General features: G+C 58.6%; 1 protein-coding gene across 6 annotated transcripts in view; it reads right to left on the bottom strand.

Annotated features, from left to right (window-relative positions):
- SHANK3 (SH3 and multiple ankyrin repeat domains 3) overlaps positions 1-12,714 on the bottom strand; it is a 59,563-nt gene extending 46,849 nt beyond the window's left edge. For 3 of the 6 annotated variants that reach the window (XM_070053145.1, XM_070053148.1, XM_070053149.1), the window contains exons 1-10: positions 12,546-12,712; positions 10,893-11,576; positions 10,403-10,606; positions 9,823-9,894; positions 8,333-8,441; positions 8,106-8,257; positions 7,849-8,016; positions 7,602-7,718; positions 7,154-7,231; positions 6,460-6,526 (exon numbers count right to left, since the gene is read on the bottom strand). In XM_070053145.1, the coding sequence (XP_069909246.1) occupies positions 6,460-6,526; positions 7,154-7,231; positions 7,602-7,718; positions 7,849-8,016; positions 8,106-8,257; positions 8,333-8,441; positions 9,823-9,894; positions 10,403-10,606; positions 10,893-11,195 (1,270 nt within the window). In that variant the 5' untranslated portion in view covers positions 11,196-11,576; positions 12,546-12,712. Of the gene's footprint in view, positions 1-6,459; positions 6,527-7,153; positions 7,232-7,601; positions 7,719-7,848; positions 8,017-8,105; positions 8,258-8,332; positions 8,442-9,822; positions 9,895-10,402; positions 10,607-10,892; positions 11,577-12,545 lie in introns of all 6 variants that reach the window. The other 3 variants (XM_070053144.1, XM_070053146.1, XM_070053147.1) reach the window with 2 other exon arrangements.
- Between the last annotated feature and the right edge of the window lie 8,439 nt (positions 12,715-21,153).

Raw genomic sequence — 21,153 nt, 5'->3', positions numbered from 1 at the left:
AGGACGTGGACTGGGATGCCCACACCCCACATCGCAGCGCCTAGCTTCAGGCCCCTCCTCTACTCCTGACTGCAACTCATGTGCTACACCACAATGCCGGCCCCAAAATAAATCTTAAAAATCTGGGGCTGATGCTGTGGCACAGTGGGTTAAGCTGCAGTCTGAAGCACCAGCGTCCCATATGGATGCAGGTTCAAGTCCAGCTGCTGTACTTCCAATCGAGCTTTCTGCTAATGAGCCTGGGAAAACAGAAGATGGCCCAAGCACTTGGCCCCGAACCCATGTGGGAGACCCAGAAGAGGCTCCTGGCTCCTGGCTCGGGACTGGTCCAGTCCTGGCTGCTGCAGCCACATGGGGAGTGAACCAGCAGAAGGAAAACCGATCCCTCTCTCTCCCTCCCTCTCTCTAATTCTGACTCTCAAAACCAACTTAGAAAGAGCCTCTGTGGCTGATCATTCCCAGGCAGATCTGATGTGACTTCACCAGGCAATCGCAACGTAGAAACTGGGATGGTCATGGGGAGAAAAGTCAGGCTTCAGAAGGAAGCGGCCGTGCACCTGTTGCTAGACTGCAGCCCTGTACATCGTTTTCAAGTCCATGTCCACCGTAGACTGGCTGCAGACCAGAAAAACACACTTCCCGCTCAGGCCCAGACACCTGGACGCGCTCCCCTCCGGACTCAGCTGTTTGTCTGCCTCCGATGCCCAACTTCCTGACAGCAAGAGCACCGCTCTGTTCTACACTCTCTCAAGGATCCTGAATGTGTGTTCACAGCCATCAGCGACGAGCCAGATGGTCTCGCTGTGATTAGAGCAACAAAAATGAGATGAACAACAAGAGGAATCTTTCTTCCTCAAGCCGGATGCCGGGACTCAGGAGTTCCACAAGAAAATCCAGCCGCTGACGCCCACGTCTGGTCGATCTCATAAAGAGGGGCAGACCCAAAGTGGGGAATCGCTGAAGAAAGAATTCCTTCTGGGAGGTCATTAGACTGGACCGGCTCTGGCACTTTAAATTCCTGTAGGAACAAACCAGAGCCCAGCGTAGACAGCACAGCACCAATCAGAAGCCACCACCTAACTTCCAGCCAATCACAACTGTTTCCCTTGTCTTCAGAGCCCCTCTCTCGCACCTCCCAGCAGAGGGTGCCTGGGAGCCCTTTGGGGCCTTGCATTATCCAGCTCATGAACGGGTGAATGATAAACAAGTTTTAAACTTACAGGGGGCAAGTGTTTGGCCGGTGGATTAGGACACTACTGGGGACGCTCACATCCCAGAGTGCCAGGACTTGAGTCTCAGCCTCACTCCTGACTCCAGCGCCCAGCCAGGGCAGGCCCCGGGAGGCAGCAGTGATGGCTCAAGCAGCAGGCTTCCTGCCACCCTGGTTGCATTCTGGGCTCCTGGCTTTGGCCTGGCCCAGTCTGACCCACGTGGGCATCTGGGGAGTGAACCAGCACATGGGAGCACTTTCTCTCTCTCTCTCTCTGCCCTTCAAATCAATTTTAACAATAAAATTTAAATAGGATTAAGTTATTCTTTTATCAGATGTAAACCCTCATAACTTTAGATTTGGCAATGAATTCTTATATGTCAAAAGCATAAGCAACAAAATGAATGCATTTGGGCCACTGCTTACAAAGCTGGCATCCCACATCAGAGCGGCGGCTTCAGTTCTAGCTCCTCCCCTTCCAACCCAGCTTCCTGCTAATGTGCCTGGGAAGGCAAAAGATGGCCCAGGTGCCTAAATCCAACACCTACATGGGAGACCAGGATGGAGCTCCTGGCTCCTGTGGCAGCCACTTGGGGAGTGAACTAGCAGATGGAAGATCAATCTCTCTCTCTCTCTCTGCACCCCCCCCCAATCGCTCTGCCTTACAAAAAATTTATTTTTAAAAAATTAAAAACTTTTGTACATCAAAGAACAGAAAGCAAAAAGTTACCTGAGCAAATACGAGAGTATTTACAATCATTAATGATTTGTTTAGTATGCAGAGCATATAAAGAATCCTCACAACATATAACACACAGTATAAGCCACTCAGTTTTAAATTGGGGGCCAACACTGTGGCATAGAAGGTTAGGCCTCCACCTGTGGCACCAGCATCCCATATGGGTGCCAGTCCCATATGGGACTTCCGATCCTGCTCCCTGCTGATGGCCTGGGAAGGCAGTAGAGGATGGCCTGGGTATTTGGGCCCCTGTACCCACATGGGAGACACAGGAAGCTCCTGGCTCCTGGCTTTGGATCAGCCCAGCTCTGGCCGTTGCAGCCATTTGGGGAGTGAACCAGTGAATGGAAGACCTCTCTCTCTCTGCCTCTGCCTCTCTGTAACTCTGTCTCTCAAATAAATAAATCTTTAAAAAAATATATGGGCAAAGAGGGGGCTGCCACCTATGATGCCAGTATCCCATAAAGGCACCAGTTCAAGGCTCGGCTGCTCCACACCTGATCCAGCTCCTTGCTAACGCACCTGGGGAAAGCAACGGAAGAGATGCAGTTCCAGGCTTCTGGCTCCATCTGCCCAGACCCAGCCATTACAGCCATCTGGGGAGTGGCCCAGTGGATGGAAGATCCATCTCTCTCTCTCTCTCTCTCTCTCTCTCTCTCTCCCCCCCCCCGCCTCCCTCCCTCCCTCCCTTTCAAATAAATAAATCTATCTTTTTTAAAAAACAATGGTGAGGAGGGCACAGACCATCTGGCCTGGCTAAGATACCCATGCTCCGCACCAGGACGCCTGGGCTCAAGGCCTGGCTCTGCTCTTGACTCCAGCTTCCTGCCAGTGCAGATCCAACTTCAGTCTGGTGTGGTCCAGGCCCTGGCCATTGCAGGCACGTGGGGACATGGGGGCTCACTCTGTCTCTCTCTCTCTCACCTCTCCCTTTCTGTCTATCTCCCCACTGCCTCTCAAACAAACAAAATTACACAGAAAATATGGGTGAGAGGTGCGGTGCGGTGCGACCACTGCTGGAGATGCTAACATCCTCTTTTTTTTTTTTTTTTTTAGGTTTATTTATTTATTTGAAAGAGTTACAGAGAGAGAGAAGGAGAGGCAGAGAGAGAGAGGTTTTCCATCCACTGGTTCACTCCCCAGATGGCTGCAATGGCCAGAGCTGGGCTGATCCAAAGCCAGGAGCCAGAAGCTTCTTCCAGGTCTCCCACATGGGTGCAGGGGCCCAAGGACTTGGGCCATCTTCCACTGCTTTCCCAGGCCACAGCAGAGAGCTGGATCAGAAGTGGAGCAGCCAGGACAAGAACTGGCACCTATATGGGATGCTGGCACTGCAGACGGCAGCTTTACCCACTACGCCATAGCAATAGCCCCGCCCCATCCTATATCAAGGGTTTGTTCAAGTCTCAGCACCTCCACTTCTGATCCAGCTTCCAGCTAACACCTCCTGGGATACAGCAGATGAGGGCCCAAGGGCTTGGGCTCCTGTCACCCAAGTGGGAGACCCCGATGGAGTTCCAGGTACCTGGCTGGGATTTAGCCTGGCCAGACCCTAGATGTTGCAGCCATTTGAGGAAGGAACCAGAGGATGGAAGATCTCTTCCCCTTGATGCCTCTCCAGTAGATTAGAGTAGACTTCTCCAGTAAATTAAAATAAACATATATACACTTTTCAAAGTACATGGGCAAAGGACTGGCATTTCTCCAAAGAAGACATATAAATAAAAGCAAGCACGTGAAACGTGCTCAGTATCATTAGGCATTAGAAAAATACAAAAATACTGGCCCCACCCTAAGGGGCCAGTACTGTGGCACAGTAGCACAGTCACATCAGAGTGCCCATTTGGGTCTCAGCTGCTCTGCTTCCAATCCAGCTTCCTGTTAATGCACCTGGGAAGCCAGAAGATGGGCTACACGCTTGGGCCCCTGCACCCACATGGGAGACCTGCACAGAGATCCTGGCTCCTGGTTTCAGTCTGGCCCAAACCTCGTTATTGAGGCCATCTGGGGAATGAACCAGCAGATGGATGCTATATATATCTCCAAGTAAATCTTTTAAAAATACAGTGAAATGCCCCTTCACACCTCCCAGGATGGTTGTAATTAATAAACAGGAAATAAGTATTGGGAAGAATGTAAACAAAAGGAAAGCTCATACACAGCTGGTCAGAGTGCAAAATGGTAGAAGACCGTGTGGCAGTTCCTCACCAAGTCACACAGAACTCTCACGTTACCCTGCAGTCCCACTCCCAGGCACATCCCGCAGAGCTGCAAACAAGTGCACACACACAGGTCGACAGAGGAGCGGAGACGGCACACACCGCACAACTGTTAACAGAACTGTCAGGAGCAGGTAAATCACGGGACCAGAAAGTTGGCAGCTAACAGGTGTGGGGAGGGGCTAAGGAACACCACTCCTGGGCGTGGGCTGCACAACACAGTGAATGTAAGAAGTGTCACTGAATTATTTACTGGAATGATTAACTTCTCGTTCTACACGTCTCACCTCGACTAGAAAACTAAACAGGCTGTCGGCTCGCCTAGCCGCAGGGCACCGTCCCCGAAGCCCCGCTGTGGACTCCTGTGAGCAGTGGGGCCCAAGGACCTGCCCTGGAATGCAGAGCCCCAGGCCCCACCCAGACCCAGTGCAGAGTCGGAATCTGCACTGACCAGGCCTCTGGGTGGCATTTCCAGGACATCTGTCAAACCCACTACAGGGCAGTGAGTCTAGGAGAACATGGGTGTGCGCCCAAGAGAGAACGTGGACCCGCCAGGCTGCCCAAGGCCACAGAGGCAAATCCCAGCCCTGTCCCCAAAGAGAAGCACAAATCCCAACCAACAGACCCCGCCAGGCAGGCAGGTTCCCTGAAGCGGGAGGGAGCCCCTGTCTGGCTCCACTGGCAGTGCAGGTCCCATCCAGGGGCCTGAGGCCCGGGCTAGGACTCAGCCAGATCTGGGAATGACCGTGTGCAGCAGGAGTGAGGGGACACAGACCTGACTCGCCCAGACCCAGACAACTCTGCCTCTGACTCCTGGGGCCTCGGCAGCCTCATTCACTGGGGGGGTCACGGAGATGAGGGGTTCACAGCCGATCCCAGGAGTGTACCGCCCTCATCTGGCTGTGCCGCCAGAGCACCTGGGGCCAGCAGAGCTCACAGCCCCTGCCCAGGCACCAAGCAAGCACACCAGAGCTCGGATGGGCAGGAAGCCGGTGACAATCCAGGAGCCCTGGTACTTCTGCGCACATCACAGGTCTTCCTGCCTCTCAGCCTCATCGCCAGCCAGCTCGGCCTGTAATCAGCTGCACCCAGGCTACCTCGGTATCGAACGCCACAGGAGACGAAGCGAGACGGGGCCAGTCATGAAGGACTTCAGTGCACTTAGGGGAAACTGAGGCACTACAGCCCACAGACAGGAGAGATCACATCCACATCCAGGGTCCGGCCAGGCCAGCGGCCAGCTCCAGACGCTTACAGCATCTCCCAGGCGACCTCTGTGCCCTAATGCAAACCCCAAACTTCCCCGCCGCACTCTCACCCTAGCTCTGACCCGGCCCTGTGCCAATCCACCTGCTCAGCCAGTCCGCTGGCACGAGGGCGTCACGGGGGGGAGGGGCTCACAGCCAGGCCAAGGCAGCGGCTGTTCAGGGGAACTCTCCAGTCCCTAAACACAAACCTGACCTTAACCTCAACTCCAGTCCCAAATTCAACTTCAGTCCTCACCACAATCCCGTGTTGAAACCAGCGAGATTCTAACCCCAAAGCCAGCCCCAGCCCACTGCTGCCTGCAGTCACTTCAAATTTTAGAATCTCCAAAGCCTAACGTGGGGACAATGCCAAGTAACCCTCATGCCCGACAGGGAGCCACATTCCAGCAGTCTGCACCAAGGTGACAGGAGGGGCTGAGAGCACTCCTGGGGGCCAGCTGGCTGGGAAGGGGCAGTGTCTCCTGCAGCCCGAGCCCCACTCACAGGATGGCCCGGCCTGGCAACACGGGCACCACACCCCTCAGAGGCCCAGGAGGGGCTGAGGCACCTCCCTCCCACCTGCCCAGTCACATGGGCCAGGCCACTGGGAGCTCAAGGCCCCTTGTCCTCAGGGCACTGCCACCGTATCCCCAGCCTCATTCTGGTCCCAGTCACTGTTCTTTGCAAGCAGGTTGGAGAGCGAGGGGCACTACACCCTCTCTGCATCCCCACCCGGAGCAGAACCCACTGCCCCCACACGCCATGCTGGTCGCTCCTAGGACTGAGTGGGAAACACAGGTCCTGACCCCAACTTCAACCCCACGCAGCCTCAGCTGGCCCCTAAGCCCAGTGCTGCCCAAAACCTTCATCCACTCCACACAGGTCTTCCCTGCATACAGCCTCTACCCCTGCAGGGGCCACTAACTGACCCCAGTGACACACGGGGTTGCTGAAGGAAGAGATCAGCCACATGGGCACATGGCTGCCGGGCCCTGGGACCCACGCAAACCCACACTCAGAGGGGTCCCCGTGGGCAACACTCACCGACGTCGGAGTCCTTGTGCGTCTTGATGACCTCCGCAAGCTCAAAGTTCCCCGCGATGATGGCCACCTGAGGGGTCAGCAGGCAGGGGGTGCTGAGCCACACCAGGGCACCCCTTTCCTCAGCACGTTCTCCTGTCTACGACTGGGATGAGCCCCAGCCTTCTGGGTCCGGGGGCTTCCCAGACATCAGACTACTGATAGACACTGGTCACCTCTCCTGCCCTACCCCTGCCCCCAGCCCTGAGTCTGGCTGTGCAACAGACCCTGGGTGGCTCCTTCTCGACCTGCCCCAGACCCTTGGGTCCCTCACCTCCCCAGCCGCAAAGCCACAGCAGCCACAGGCCTTTGGAGGCCTCTGCTCCCACCGACACAGAGTCCCTGCTGCTCCCTTGCTGCGCCAGTGTTCCCGACTCCCCCACAAGTCCCAGGCCACCTGGGCATCCAGTACCAACACCACCTGGACTAGGCCTCTGGGGTCAGGCCCACACCTGTTCTCCAGTCTTCTCACCTCCCCACCCCCATCCCGGCCCCTCTAACAGGGCTCTCTCCCTGGAAGGGTGAAGAACCTCCCCACGTGCTAGGCACTGCACCGGCAAGCACCCCGACCTCCTCCCCCGGCAAGCCTGGGCACGGGAAGAACCAAGGTCCAGAAAAGCCGAGCCACACAGTGCTGCGCCCGCCACGCCCCGGGCACCTGGAAGGCCGTCTGGCTGTTGTAATTGCGGACGTCCTTGTCAGCGCCCCGGAAAAGGAGGACACGGGCACAGCTCTCCTGTTGGGGACAGTGGAGGTCACAGCTGGGGGCTGCAGAGATGCTCATGGACACACACGTGGGTGTGCGTGGCACAGGACTCACACGTGCACACTCACACCTGTGTACTCAGAATACGCGAGTGGCAGGTAGGTGCATACAGGCAGCTCCTACCTGGCTGTTTTGCACACAGGTGTGCATGGGGTGTATGTGCACACCCAGGCCCACGAGGCCATGCTATAACCACAACCCACGGCATGCACAGAGGAGTAGCGTCCAGGCTGGGACGTGCACCGGTACACAGGCACACACACACCTCAGGCCGGCATGCCCACATCCTAGACGCACACAGTGGGCACAGACACGGCAGGTGCAACCCGCAAGGCCATACCTGGTTGTAGAGGGCACAGATGTGCAAGGCTGTGTTCCCTGAGGCATTCTGGGCTCCCATGTCGGCGCCGTAGAACAGCAGGTGCTCCAGATGCTGCACGTGCCCAAAGCGGCAGGCCTGGGGAAAGGGTGGTGCTGCAGGTCCCCGCCCCAGCCCACCACAGATGAAGCTAGGACCCCCTCCACTGTCACACAGAGAGCAGGACGCCTGCCCCTGACAGAGCCTGGGACTCGCACACCCTGCCTACCTGGTGGATCTCCTGCCAGCCATTCTCATCAGTGGTCCCCAGCTGAGCATGGTCATGGAGAAGCAGCTCACAGCAGAGAGCATCCCCGCCCCCCAGGGCACTGTGGTACAGGGGAGTCAGGCCACGGCTGTCCTTGTAGTCAGGCGAAGCCCCCAGGTCCAGCAGGGTCTGCGGGCAACACGCCTCAGCATCTGTGTCAGGCCCACTTCCTCCCCCAAGGCCACATGCACCCCAGAGCAGGGCCCTGCCCCACTGACCGTCAACGCCCCTGCATTCCGCTGGCGCGTGGCACAGTGCACGGCGGTCAGCCCGTCGCGGGTGCGGAAGTCGAGGTGGGCACCGCCATTTCGCAGCACCTTCAGCAAGTCCGTGGAGTTGTCCAGCTGGGCTGCCAGGCTCAGGGGGCACTCTGGGTCCAGAAGGCAGGTCGAGATCAGGGTCCCAGTCACTAGAAGGCTACCACCCTCCCAGCCCAGCTCCTCACCTCCTGAGTCAGGGTCATGGAAATTGGGGTCCAGCCCCTTGTCCAGCAGGCGGGCCACCTTGTCTGTGCTGTGCAGCTGGACATAGTCCATGAACTTCTTCAGATTCGCCTACAACACCAGGGTCCCAGTCAGCCGCACTGTGGCCACTGTCACCTGGTCATCACCCACCTTCCTCCAGCAAGCCTAGGGTAAGGCGTACACTGCCCCACCCCATCAGTCTGACCCGTCGGCCAGCCTGTGCCACCCTCAGCCCAGGCACCACTGGAAGCCAATTCCCCACACCTCTCAGCCTGACTCCAGCCAGCCCTTCACCAAAGGCACAGAGCTCCAGCTGTGTGCCCAGGAGACTTCCCCCAACTCAGTCAGGCTCTGTGCCCCCTGCCCTAGCGCGTCAACCTGCCTCGCCTAGAAAGCCCCGACCTGTTCACTCCCACAGCACCTGCTCTTTCTTGGGTCCATCGTCCTTGCCAGCTCTCCCCAGAGCAGATGGACACCCTCAGGAGCCCCTCCCCACCTGAGACACCTGCTCCCCGAAACACGCCTCAGACTGTGGGTAAGTCCACCCAGCAAGGGCTCACTTGACCCAGCTGCTGCACAAGGCAAGGTGTCCCTGCCAAAGGCCCCAGGCCTTCTGGAAACACTTGGAGAAGAGGCCGCAGGGACCACTGCCGTGGGAGGCGATAGCCCACCACCACCAAGGCGGTCAGGGCTGTGCTAAGGAGCTCTGAAGAGCAAGCACCACCACGCCCAGCTGGTTCCTGAGGAGACATCCGGTAGGGGGTTCTCAGGATGACCAGGGCCAGCTTCTGCAACGGCTTCTCCCCAGCCACAGAGCCACGGCCCTGACGGCACCTGCCCAGGGGAGCCTGAGGCTCCAGGGTCAGATGGGGTCATAGGGCACAGGGGTCCTCTCTCCAAGGCTCTAGACCCCGTCAAAGAAGTATCCATCAGGCAAATGGCCACTGGCCCTCACGGCCTACAGTGGGGTCTCAGAGACCCTGTGTGCCCACGAGGAGGGGCTGCAGCGTGCATCCTGACCCCCCAACACTCAGAGGAGACGCTAGGGGCTCCCAAAGAACACCAAGCAGAAAAGGCCCCTCGCAGGTGCGCCTGGGGTCAAACAGGCGGTCATGAGAGGGTGACTTCACTCCTCAGGTACAGTTTCCTTACCTGTGAAGTGGGGAACTAGTCCCTTTCTCCCCGAAAGAGAGAAGTAATGAGAACCTAATCGGGAGCGCCCGGCCAGGGTGCCCGCCTGCTGGGCTCCCTCTCCCTAACTGCCGCATAGCCAGTGTCCATCCGCCTTCCTCCTGCCACTCACCCAGGGGCTCACCACAGCTGTCAGCCACCGTCTCATGAGACACCCCCCACTACCCCACCACAGGCCCGACAGGAGACAGGCTGAGCCAGTGCTTAAGGGCCACGGTCAGCCCCACGCGGGGCTGGAGGCAGTGGCCACTCTGCAGCCACCCCCACGACGTCTCTTTACCTTCGTGTGAAGCTTTGCAAACTGCTTATCGTCAATGAGGTTCTGGGCATAAACTCGCCGCTTGTAACGAAACTGCTCGGGGAGAGACAAGGTGGAGGGAAGGCCATCAGCCAACAGAGACACCACTCACCCAGCCTCGCTGCAGACCACGTGGTCCCAGACACGCTGACCACACGGTAGACAGGGCAGTCACAGAGGCTGCCCCCACCACGCTCAGCTGCAGTGCGCAGGTCATGGGAGCCGCCAGAGGGGCCAAACGTGCCCACAGGTACGGTCACCCAGGCCACACACACCTCAGCCACTCACTGCTGCCCACCTCCCAGAACCATGGTGCACGCGGCCACCACACTGCCCCCTGCTCAGTGCATGTGCCAGCGCCACCCACTGCACGCTGCTCACTGCACCACGGCTCTCTGCACGCTGTCCACTGCACGCATCGCCCAGGCACACCGCACAGGGCGCTCCCGCCCCCCGCCACAACCCTAACCCCCCCGGTGCACCTCCTGGCCCTTCCCGCTCCCATCATAGAGCTCGGCGGTCGCACCCCGCGCGCTGCCCCGGCCCCGAGTCCGCGGCTCACCTCCAGGTAGGGCAGGGGCGTGTCCAGGTTGGGCGGGTAATCCCGCAGGAGCCGCTCTTCGTCCAGGAACTTGCCCGCGCGGCCGCGGGAGGGCGGCTGGAAGAGCCCGTAGTTGAGCGCGTCCTGGAGGCTGTGGTTGAGCGCGCACAGCACGCGCTGCTTGGCAGCCCACACGGGCGCGGCCGGGTCCAGGCGCAGGCACTTCTGCGGCGCAACGGACTCGTGAGCGCTGCCCGACCCCGCCCGGCCCCGCGCCCCAGGGCCCCCGCGGGAGCGCCGGGCTCCGGAGCCCGCGCCTCCGCGCTCCGCGCTCCGCGGCCCCGCCCCGGGGGCTGGGCTTCCCTGGGCCCCGCCCCGGCGCTGGGGAGGGTCCCGGCGGAGGCGGCGGGGGAGGGGTGAGTAGCCGCGGGCCGGGGGTCTGGCGCGCCTAGCGGGGGGCCGGGGGCGTCCAGCTGGGTGCTGGGGCGCTGCGGGCTGCGCGGGTGCTCACCGTCTGCTGCAGGTCCGGGATGCCGATGCGCACGACCACGGCGCTGGCCCCGGGGCCGTCCATGCCCGCGCCGGGGCCGGGGCCCGGGCCGGGGCCAGGGCCGGCAGCGGCCGGGAGCGGAGCGCACGGGGACTCCGCGCGGCGCCCCGGCCCCCCCTGGCCCCCCGCCGGAGCCCCGCCGACCGCACTGCGCGGGAGGGGGCCGGGGGGGGCCGGGGCCGGGGCCGGCGCGGGGGACAGCGGCTCCGGGGGCTCCGCGGGAGCGGCGGCGGCGGCGGCGGCGGCGGCGCGGCTCAGCTGCATCGGCCCCGGCTCAGCTCGGCGCCTGCCTTCCCCGGGGGCGGGGGCGGCGGGGGGAGGGGGCCTGAGCCGGGAGGGAAGCGGGGGCGGGGAGGGGGCTGCACCGGAGGCGGGGGCCGGGAGGACTCGGGGCCGGTCGGGCGGGGGGGGCACTGCGGGGTCCCAGGGGGGACGTGGGCGGAGGGCGAGGCCCGGGCCCCGGGGCGGGGGCCGCGGGGGGCTATTCGGGGGGTGGGGGGAGTGGCTGAGCGACGAGGGCCACGCCGCCTTCCGCTGCGGGCGGGCACCCGCCGGCCGGGAACCGCGCCGCGGAGGAGAGGTCCGGGCGCGGGGGTCCCGGCGCCGGGGCGGGGGCCGCGTGGGGCAGGAGGCGCAGAGGCAGGGCTGAAAAGGGGACAGAAACGGGAGGGCTGGCTTCCGGGGGTGACTGTCGCTCCCCCACTTTGCTAACCCCTACTCCAGACCCGGAGGCGCTGGCGAGGACCCAGCCCTTCCCGGGGGTCGGACGGTGGGGACCCCGGCCTGGGGCTTTCCCGGCGCCCTCGGAGTTAACCCTTCGGGCCGCACCCGGCGCAGTTCCGCGCGGCTGCCCCCGACCCAGCAGCCGAGTTTGGGGAGTTGGCCGCGGACTCCCAGGCCCCCTTTCCTAGCCCTCCGCGGACCCTCGGGTCGGCCCGGAGCCAGCGCCTGTCGCCCCCTCCCCGTCGCCTTAGCGACGACAGGATGGGGGCGCGACCTGCGGGAAGGGCTTAGGGGAGGGGGCGCCCAGTCTCCACCTGCCGCGGGGAGTGAATTTTAGTTTTGCGCGTTGTCGTGGCAACGGGGAGGGGTGGTGAGTGGGCGGCGCGCGGAGCCCGGCGCAGAGCCCGCTCGGGCGCCGCCGCCCCCTTGGAGCGTGCGGGGCTCCCGCCCAGAGACCTCGCAGGACCGCGGGTGCCTCGAGAGCCGAGGGCGGCCCCTAAAGGTCTGGAGAGTCCGGAGGTCTCGCCGGGCGGCTCCCGACTCCTGCCCAGCTCCGGCGCGCCACACGCTCGTCCTCCAACGCAGCCCAGCGGAGGGGACACCCCTGCCCAGGGCGTTGGTGCCAGATCCTCCAAGACACTGGGCTGTTCCTGAGCCTCCTGGGAATAACCTTGGGGTGCCCAGCGCCCCACGCACCTTAACCCTCGCTGACCGTCCCCATGGCAGCCGGGTCGTTCCGGAAATGCCCTGGCCCCCCACACAACTGTGCTGGGCCCGCTCGCCCACCTCCAGAGCGCTCCCTGGCCCCCACAAGGCTTTCTGTCCTCTTCTCCGCCCCAGAACGGCCTCTGGGCAAACCCCGGCGCGAGGCCGCTTCTCGGGAACACTCACCCCCTCCTGCCAGACCCTGAGGAGCAGTCTCTGCCTCCCTGGACACGCTGACCGCACCACGGAGCCTCCCGCGCTGTCTGCGGGGCTCCTCTTCTCCCTGAGCCGGGTGGACCCTCCCTGCGGGGGGGAGTGGGGCCCCAGGATGCCCAGGCTTCCCGCCCTTGTCCAGGCTCCTCCCAAGGCCGCTGGCCTGCCCGGAGCGGGGCCGCCAAGGGCCCCCTGGGGATTGGGGCAGGATGGGAGTGGGGGAGAGGGAGCAGGAAGGGGCCGGGAGGCTCCCTTATCTGCAGGAAGCACCTGGGGAAGCAGAGGACTGGGTTTCCTGCGGCCCAGCCCCGGAGAGCGGAAGCGTGAGCTTCCCGGCCCTTGGTGTCTCCACCATCTTCCTGCCCTTGTCTCTGCAGTCCACAAGCGCTCTGCCAGCTCCCTCCCTGCCTTCCCAGGCCTGCACCTGCCTTTCAGTCCACTGTGGCCGCTTCACAGTGGTGGACAGTGCTCAGCAGGGCGCACCAGCAGTGGACAGGATGGGGGAGGCTGCCCCCTTCCCACACTCAGAACTTCAGACCATCGCAGGGTCTCCTGCCTTGACCTGGGTGGGCCCAGAGCCCCCTGGCCATGCAGTCCCTCCTGGCCCAATGGGAGCCCTTCCAGCCTCCCCTGCCACCCCACTCTAGCCTTGAGACCTGGCTGACCAAGAGAAAATCTGACATCTTTGAGTCAGGGATTTGACGCAGCTGCTCAGTGCCACTTGGGATGCCCACATCCCCTACCAGAGAACCTGGGTTCCAGCCCCGACTGCCCCGATTCCAGCAGGCAGCAGGTGATGGCTAAAGCACTTGGGTCCCTGCCACCCGTGTGGGAGACCTGGTTTGCATTCAGTTGTGGGCATGCGGGGAGTGAACTAGCAAATGGCAATTCTGTCTGTCTGGCTGCCTCTCTGCCTCTTAAATAAAATAAGTAAAAAGACTTTAAGAGGAAAATCTCACATCTTTGCTAACTGGCACGCAGCAGATGGGTGGTCCCTGCTGGCTGGCTGGGTTCTGTGCACCTGTGACCTGCTGACCCCTCAGCCCCACCAGCACTGCCTGGCAAGCAGCAGAAGTAGCAATACCTACAAGCGCTCGCAAACATGGCGTGCTCCCTGCACAGCCCCTGCCGGGGGAACTCACCCACCCCACCCCACCCCGGCAAAGCCACCTCAGCGGCCCGTCCACGCTCCTGGGTGGCCCCTCTGCTTCCTCCTGCTTGCATCAGGGCCAAAATTCTAGAAAATCTCTCATCATCTCCACTTCTTCCCACCTCCTACCACACGTTCAGACAAACAGGCCACATGGGCCTGGGGGAGCTCTTGGGCAGACCCCCCGAAGAGTGCCTGGCGGAGGCGTGGGAGCTTGGCCACCCGACAGCTCAGAGCCCACTGAGCCCGAGGCGTCCCCGCAGCGTCAGCATGCGGCCTTGGTGCCACAGGCCCCTCCTGGCTCCTGCAGCCCAGCCCTGCCTGCTGGCCCACCAGCTGGCCCCCGTCTGGGCCAGGTCCTTGGCCTCATTTCAGCTGTTCCTGCCATGCCACTGCCATCACTGCGTCCAGCCACTTCCTCTCTCGAACCCCAACTGCATACTCCCTTCACGCTCCTCACCCCACAGCCCCTGCAAATGTCCCCCACAGGCCACCACCAGGACCTGCTTGCCACAGACCACACAGGTGTGGCTCCTGGCCCCCTTTAAACTCGCCTCTCCCTTGGTTTCCATGACAACTAAGAGGGTCCTTCCCTCCCAGTCCCCCCACCACGTGCTCTTCCTCTCCCAGCCTGCCTCGTTCCCTGGGTGGACCCACCTCAGCCCCGCTCATCCACCCCCTTACTGGATATCGTCAGTCCCCCGAGGCCTCAAATGCCCCTCGGCTGAGTCACTTGCTGGTGGTTTACTGTCTGTCTGCCTGATGCGACACAGCCTTCTGCAGTTGCCGCGTGTCTGAGCCCCTGTGCACAGTGTGGCCTCACCGTGTTTTGCTGAACAGATAAAGCAAAGCTCAAACCTGCTTCTGCAAGTTCATGCCGGGCTTTCTGCCTTCAGACCACAGCCTGGCCCAAACACCAGGGCAGGTTACCGAAGGCAGGAGCCCTGAGAGCTCAGGGGGACTGGGGGCGGGTGTTTCACACGTCCCATGTCACAGTGCCTGAGTTGGAGTTTCAGCTCCATTACCAAATCCAGCTCCCAGCTAATGCACACCCTTTGTAGCAGCGCATGACCGGGTCAAGTACTTGGGCCCCTGCCACCCACATGGGAGACTCAGCTGGAGTTCCTGGCTCCTGGGTTAGCCTGACCACCACCCCCTCCCTCCCGGCTATGGCAGACATTTAGGGAGTGAATCACCGAACAGGACAGACTCTAACTCCCCCATCTTTGTGTGTGTGTGTGTGTGTGTGTGTGTGTGTTTAGTATCATTTATTTGAGAAGTTGAGTTACAGACAGAAGGAGGGAGAGACAGAGAGAGAGGTCCTCCATCCACTGGTTCTCTCCCCAGATAGCTGCAACAGCCAGAGCTGAGCTGATCTGAAGCCAGGAGCCAGGAGCTTCTTCCTGGTCTCCCATGAGGGTGCAGGGGCCCAAGGACTTGGGCCATCTGCTACTGCTTTCCCAGGCCATGGCAGAGAGCTGAATCGGAAGTGGAGCAGCCGGAACTAGAACTGGCACCCATATGGGATGCTGGCACTGCAGGCGGCGGCTCTACCCACTAAGCCATAGTGGCCGGCCCCTACCCCCATCTTTAGAGGAGCCAGAGCTGTGGTGCAGTAGGCTAAGCCTCTGCCTGTGGTGCCAGTTCAAGTCCCCGCTGCTCCACTTCTGATCCAACTCTCTGCTTATGGCCTGGGAAAAGCAGTGAAAGATGACCCAAGTGCTTGGGCCCCTGCACCCACATGGGAGACCGTAAGAAGTTCCTGGTTTCAGATCAGCTCAGCTCTGGCCGTTGCGGCCATTTGGGGAGTGAACCAGCATATGGAAGATCTCTGCTCTCCCTCTCTCTGTAACTCTACCTGTCAAATAAATACATTTTTTTAAAAAAAGGTTTATTTACTTATTTGAAAGTTAGAGTTACACAGAAAGAAGGAGAGGCAGAAACAGAGAGAAGTCTTGCATCCACTGGTTCAGTAAATAAAATCTTTAAAAAACAAATGTTGAGAATTGTTAAATGCAGGTATGTGTAATTTTGTAATATGCTTCTTCCATAAGATGTGGAAAATGTGTATTATTAGCAAATTAAGCCTGGATTGCAATATTTTGCACCAAAATAAATTCATATCTTTAATTCCATGTTTCCATGAATTTTTGAAGAAGCCTTGCATAAGATAAATATAAATTCATATCTGTTCACATATACAGTCTCCATTAAGCCAAGCTTCTTGTGTAATTCAAATACCATATACCTTTTCTAATATTTTGTCTGTTTGATTTATGAGTGTTACAGTGGGGTGTGTTAGAGTCTCTGCTGTGGTAATGTGGTAATTACCAGTTTCTTCTTGAAATTTTGCCAGTTTTTATAGCATGTATTTTGAGGTTTTGTTATGAAATGCTAACAGTTTTGGAATCATGATGGCCTCCTGCTAAATTGCTCCTTTTATCATTCTCTGGGGCCACTCTCTTTTGTAAGGTGTTGGAGTGCTTAGCAGGTACAGTGCTTTTACTTGGCATCAGTTATGAGTTGGTTTTGAAACAATTCCGTGTGACCCCAGCTGGGCTGAGGACTGACCCCTCCGTTCCTTTGGGGTGACTGTGCCGGCGGGGGCCACGTCCCATTCTGTTACAACCTGTGCTGCCGTGTGTGTCAGCGCTGCTCCGCCAGCTAACACGTTACTATATTTGTCGTGAAAATCAGGGGTCCGTTCTGGCGGCTCTCCTCGCCGTTGCTTGCTGGATGCTGCGCACTTGGAGACCACGTAGTGCGCCGCTGGCGGGGGGAGCCTGTGAGGCAGCACAGGGCCACTCTGCCCCTGGCCGTACTTTTTGCCTTAATTTCATCTTTCTCCAGCAGTTAATTGACTGCAGCACCTTTTTCACAAGGGCCGGCCTCATGATCGCCTCGATTTTCCTTTTATCCTTTCTGTCTTTCTGTTCTTGGCTGTGTGTCTGGGAAGTGGCGTGTAAGGCTGGATTGCTTTAAAAGGCTTTAGTCCTGTGTTTGTTTGTTTGTTTGTTTTTAAAGATTTATTCTTTATTTGCTTGAAAAGCAGAGTTACAGAGAGAGAGAGAAGGAGAGACAAAGAGATCTTTCATCTGCAGGTTCACTCCCCAAATGTTCTGAATGGCCCAGGCTGGGCCAGGCTGAAGCCAGGAACCAGGAGCTCCATCCAGGTCTCCCATGTGGGTGCAGGGGCCCCAGCCCTTGGGCCACCTTCTGCTGCCCTAGGCCACAGCAGAGAGCTGGATTGGAAGAGGAGCAGCTGGGACTACAACTGGCACCACAGGCAGAGGCTTAACCCACTACCCCACGGTGCCAGCACCCTACTATCATTTTTTTTTTTTTTGGACAGGCAGAATTAGACAGTGAGGGAGAGAGAGACAGAAAGGTCTTCCTTCCGTTGGTTCACCCCCCCAAATGGCCGCTACGGCCGGCGCGCTGTGGCCAGCACACTGCACCGATTCGAAGCCAGGAGCCAGATGCTCCCTCCCAGTCTCCCATGTGGGTACAGGGCCCAAGGACCTGGGCCATCCTCCACTGCCTGCACAGCAGAGAGCTGGACTGGAAGAGGAGCAACCGGGACAGGATCCAGCGCCCCAACCAGCACAAGAACCCCGGGTGCTGGCCCCGCAGGCGGAGGATTAGCCAAGTGAGCCGCGGCGCCGGCCCTTACTATCATTTTCTTAAACACACTTAGAGGGGCCAGCTTGGCACCAACATCTCAAATGGCTGCCAGTTTGAGTCCTGCTGCTCCTCTTCTGATCCAGCTCTCTGCTATGGCCTGAGAACGCAGTAGAAGATAGCCCAAGTGGTTGGGGCCCCTGCACCTGCGTGGGAGACCTGGAAGAAGCCCCTGCTCCTGGCTTTGGATCTGGCTCTACCTCTCTCTGTCTGTAACTCTACCTCTCAGATAAATAAATAAAATCTTTCAATAAAAAAACCTTAGATTTTCTTTTTTGATTGATTGATTGGTTTGAAAGGCAGATTTACAGAGAGGCAGAAGCAGAGAGAGAGAGAGAGACAGGTCTTCCAACTGCTGATTCACTTCTCAATTGGCTGCAGCTGCCGGAGTTAGGCCGATCCGAAGCCAGGGGCCAGGAGTTTCTTCCAGGTCTCCCACATAGGTGTAGGGGCCCAAGGACTTGGGCCATCTTCTACTGCTTTCCCAGGCCACAGCAAAGAGCTGGATTGGAAGTGGAGCCGGGACCTGAACAAGCACCCGTCTGGAATGGCGGCGCTGCAGGCGGCAGCTTTACCTAGTACACCACAGAGCCGGCCTAAACACTTAGATTTTCGACACACTTGACTGAAGTCTAAAGGAACAAGGGAGGGCTGGGCCAGGCTGAAGCCAGGAACCAGGAGCTCCATCCAGGTCTCCCATGTGGGTGCAGGGGCCCCAGCCCTTGGGCCACCTTCTGCTGCCCTAGGCCACAGCAGAGAGCTGGATTGGAAGAGGAGCAGCTGGGACTACAACTGGCACCACAGGCAGAGGCTTAACCCACTACCCCACGGTGCCAGCCCCCTACTATCATTTTTTTTTTTTTTTTTTTGGACAGGCAGAATTAGACAGTGAGGGAGAGAGAGACAGGATGGGCAGGAGCGTGGACCCTTCCCCTACAGGCCACCCAGGGTCCAGCCTTCAGAGCAAGCAGACGGTGACAGAAACTCCAAGTGGGTTTTAGTCTAATTTTAGCCCCTGACATCTGATATCACTTCTGCTTTTCTTGCAGTTATGTTTCTGCAGGAAATAAACCCCTCCCCCTTCTTGGTTGAAAGTCCACATAATAGAGGTTGAAGGGCTGGACTTGGAACAGGTGACTTGATTAGAAGAACAGCTCGGGCCCTGGACACCCAGGTGGCCTCAGGAAACTCCTTGGCCTGCCTGCATCTCGTGTCTGCTCAGTGAAGTCAGAACAATAGTGGGAACTGTTTCATTTCCTCATCGTTAGGGCCACACGCATGCCCTGTTTGGAGTGCTGGGACTGGGCCGGCTCACAACCTCCTGGGCCACCGTGTGGGCCCGAGGGACCGAGTGGAGAGCTGTGTGGTGTGCCGTGGATGTTAGCGTTCCATGGGACGCTCTTCACAGGGAGAGCAGCGTGGCTGTGTGGGGTCACCAGATCTTCGTCTGATTTTCTTAGAATTAGAGTTAAAATATTATTTTAACATTGAAATATGAAATTAAAAGTGAGAAACACAGTTGTCTAGTTAATCTCATATTTCCGATTCCAGTTATCTTTTAATTTAAGATGATGTGTTTGCTGGCGCCGTGCCTCACTAGGCTAATCCTCCGCCTTGTGGCGCCGGCACACGGGTTCTAGTCCTGGTCGGGGCGCCGGAATCTGTCCCGGTTGCCCCTCTTCCAGGCCAGCTCTCTGCTGTGGCCCGGGAGTGCAGTGGAGGATGGCCCAAGTGCTTGGGCCCTGCACCCCATGGGAGACCAGGAGAAGCACCTGGCTCCTGCCTTTGGATCAGCGCGGTGCGCCGGCCACAGCAGCCATTAGAGGGTGAACCAACGGCAAAGGAAGATCTTTCTCTCCATCTCTCTCTCTCACTGTCCACTCTGCCTGTCCAAAAAAGAAAAAAAAAATAGACGATATGTTTACCTCCCTTCCATTGCAAAGGCCTTGACAGTTTGAGAGCGCAAGGCGGGGCCCCTGGCTCTGTGGTGTAGTGAGTGAAGCTTCACCTTATTTATCTTTCATATTCTGTGGGTCCCAGCTAAGAAGTCTTTTGTCGACCTCAAGATAAAAAATTTTGGCCTACTGCTGTGGTATAGCAGGTAAAGCAACTGCCTTTTTTTTTTTTTATTTTGTTTGTTTGTTTTTGACAGGCAGAGTTAGAGAGAGAGAGACAGAGAAAAAGGTCTTCCTTCCGTTGGTTCACCCCCCAAATGGCTGCTACAGCCAGTGCACTGCGCCAATCCGAAGCCAGGAGCCAGGTGCTTCTCCTGGTCTCCCATGCAGGTGCAGGGCCCAAGCACCTGGACCATCTCCACTGAACTCCCGGGCCACAGCAGAGAGCTGGACTGGAAGAGGAGCAACCGGGACAGAATCTGGCGCCCCAACCGGGACTAGCACCCCGGGGTGCCGGCGCCGCAGGTGGAGGATTAGCCAAGTGAGCCACGGCGCTGGCCAAGCAACTGCCTTTGACACCAGCATCCCATACGGGTGCCAGTTCGAGACCTGGCTACTCCACTTCTGGTCCAGCTCTCTGCTATGGCCTCGGAAAGCAGTGGAAGATGGCCCAAGTGCTTGGGCCCCTGCACCCACGTGGGAGACCCGGAAGAGGCTCCTGGCTCCTGGCTCCTGGCTTCGGCCTGGCCCAGCCCTGTCCATTGTTTTTGGGGAGTGAACAGCAGACAGAAGACCTCTCTCTCTTTTTCTCACTCTGCCTTTGCCTCTCCCTGTGTAACTCTGACTTTCAAATAAAAAATCTTTAAAGAAAAGATAAAAAACTTATAGTTTTAGCCTTTACATTTTTAACTCATTAATTTCAAGTTAACTTCTGTTTTTGGTATTGAGAAAAGGTTGATACTCATTTCTCCAGTTGTCCCAGAGCCTTTGAAAAATATTTTTATTGTAGTGAAATATACATAACATAAAGTGTGCCATTTTACCAGTTTAAGTGTACAGTTCCGTGGCTTTAATACATTCGTGTTGTACCGTCTTCACCACCTCCCATCTCCAGAACTTCTCGTCATTTGAACTAAAACTATTTTGTGTTACTACAACAAACCCCTAAGGCTGGGTACTTTAAAAATAAACGTGCTTTATTTGGCTCAGTTCTGGTGTCTGGGAAGTCCAAGCAGGACAGCACTGGCTCCAGCAAGGCCCCCTGGCTGTGTTGCCCCGTAGTGGACAGCCCGCTGTGTGGGGAGGGAGCAGGTGGGCAAAGCCAGAAGCTGCCCTTCCACACAGCAGGGTGCGGGTCGCTTCCCTCTGAGGGACCCAAGTCCTCCCTGGCCCCCACTCAGGGGCCCACCCCTCTCAAAGCTAGGGCTCCGTCCTTGAACCTTCGGGGAACAAACCAAACCCAAACCAGAGCCAATTCCCTGTCATTTCAGCCCCACTGAAGACACTGCTGTACACTCTGCTCCGTGCATTTGTCTGCTCTAGGCACCTCCTAGCACCATGTGGAAATGTTCCTAGTTACTTAATTTTACTCATGTGAAAAGCAGAGAGACAGAGGCCTCCCAACTGCTGGTTCACTCCCCAGTGTCCACAACGACCGGGGCTGGGCCGGACTGCAGCCAAGAGCAGGGGTCTCAGTCGAGGCCCCCGTGGGTGGCAGGAAGCCCCTCCATGAGCCATCACCCGCTGCCTCCCAGGATGTGCACCAGCAGGAAGCTGGAACTCAAAGTGGAGCCAGGGCTGCAGCCCAGGCCCTGTGATGCCGCACGCTGGCGTCCCAAGCGGGGTTGTGACCACA

The sequence above is a fragment of the Oryctolagus cuniculus genome, chromosome 11 (assembly GCF_964237555.1).
Source record: "Oryctolagus cuniculus chromosome 11, mOryCun1.1, whole genome shotgun sequence".
Lineage (NCBI taxonomy): Eukaryota > Metazoa > Chordata > Mammalia > Lagomorpha > Leporidae > Oryctolagus > Oryctolagus cuniculus.
The sequence above is the reverse complement of the archived record's forward strand: the minus strand, read 5'-3'. Positions and strand labels throughout refer to the sequence as shown.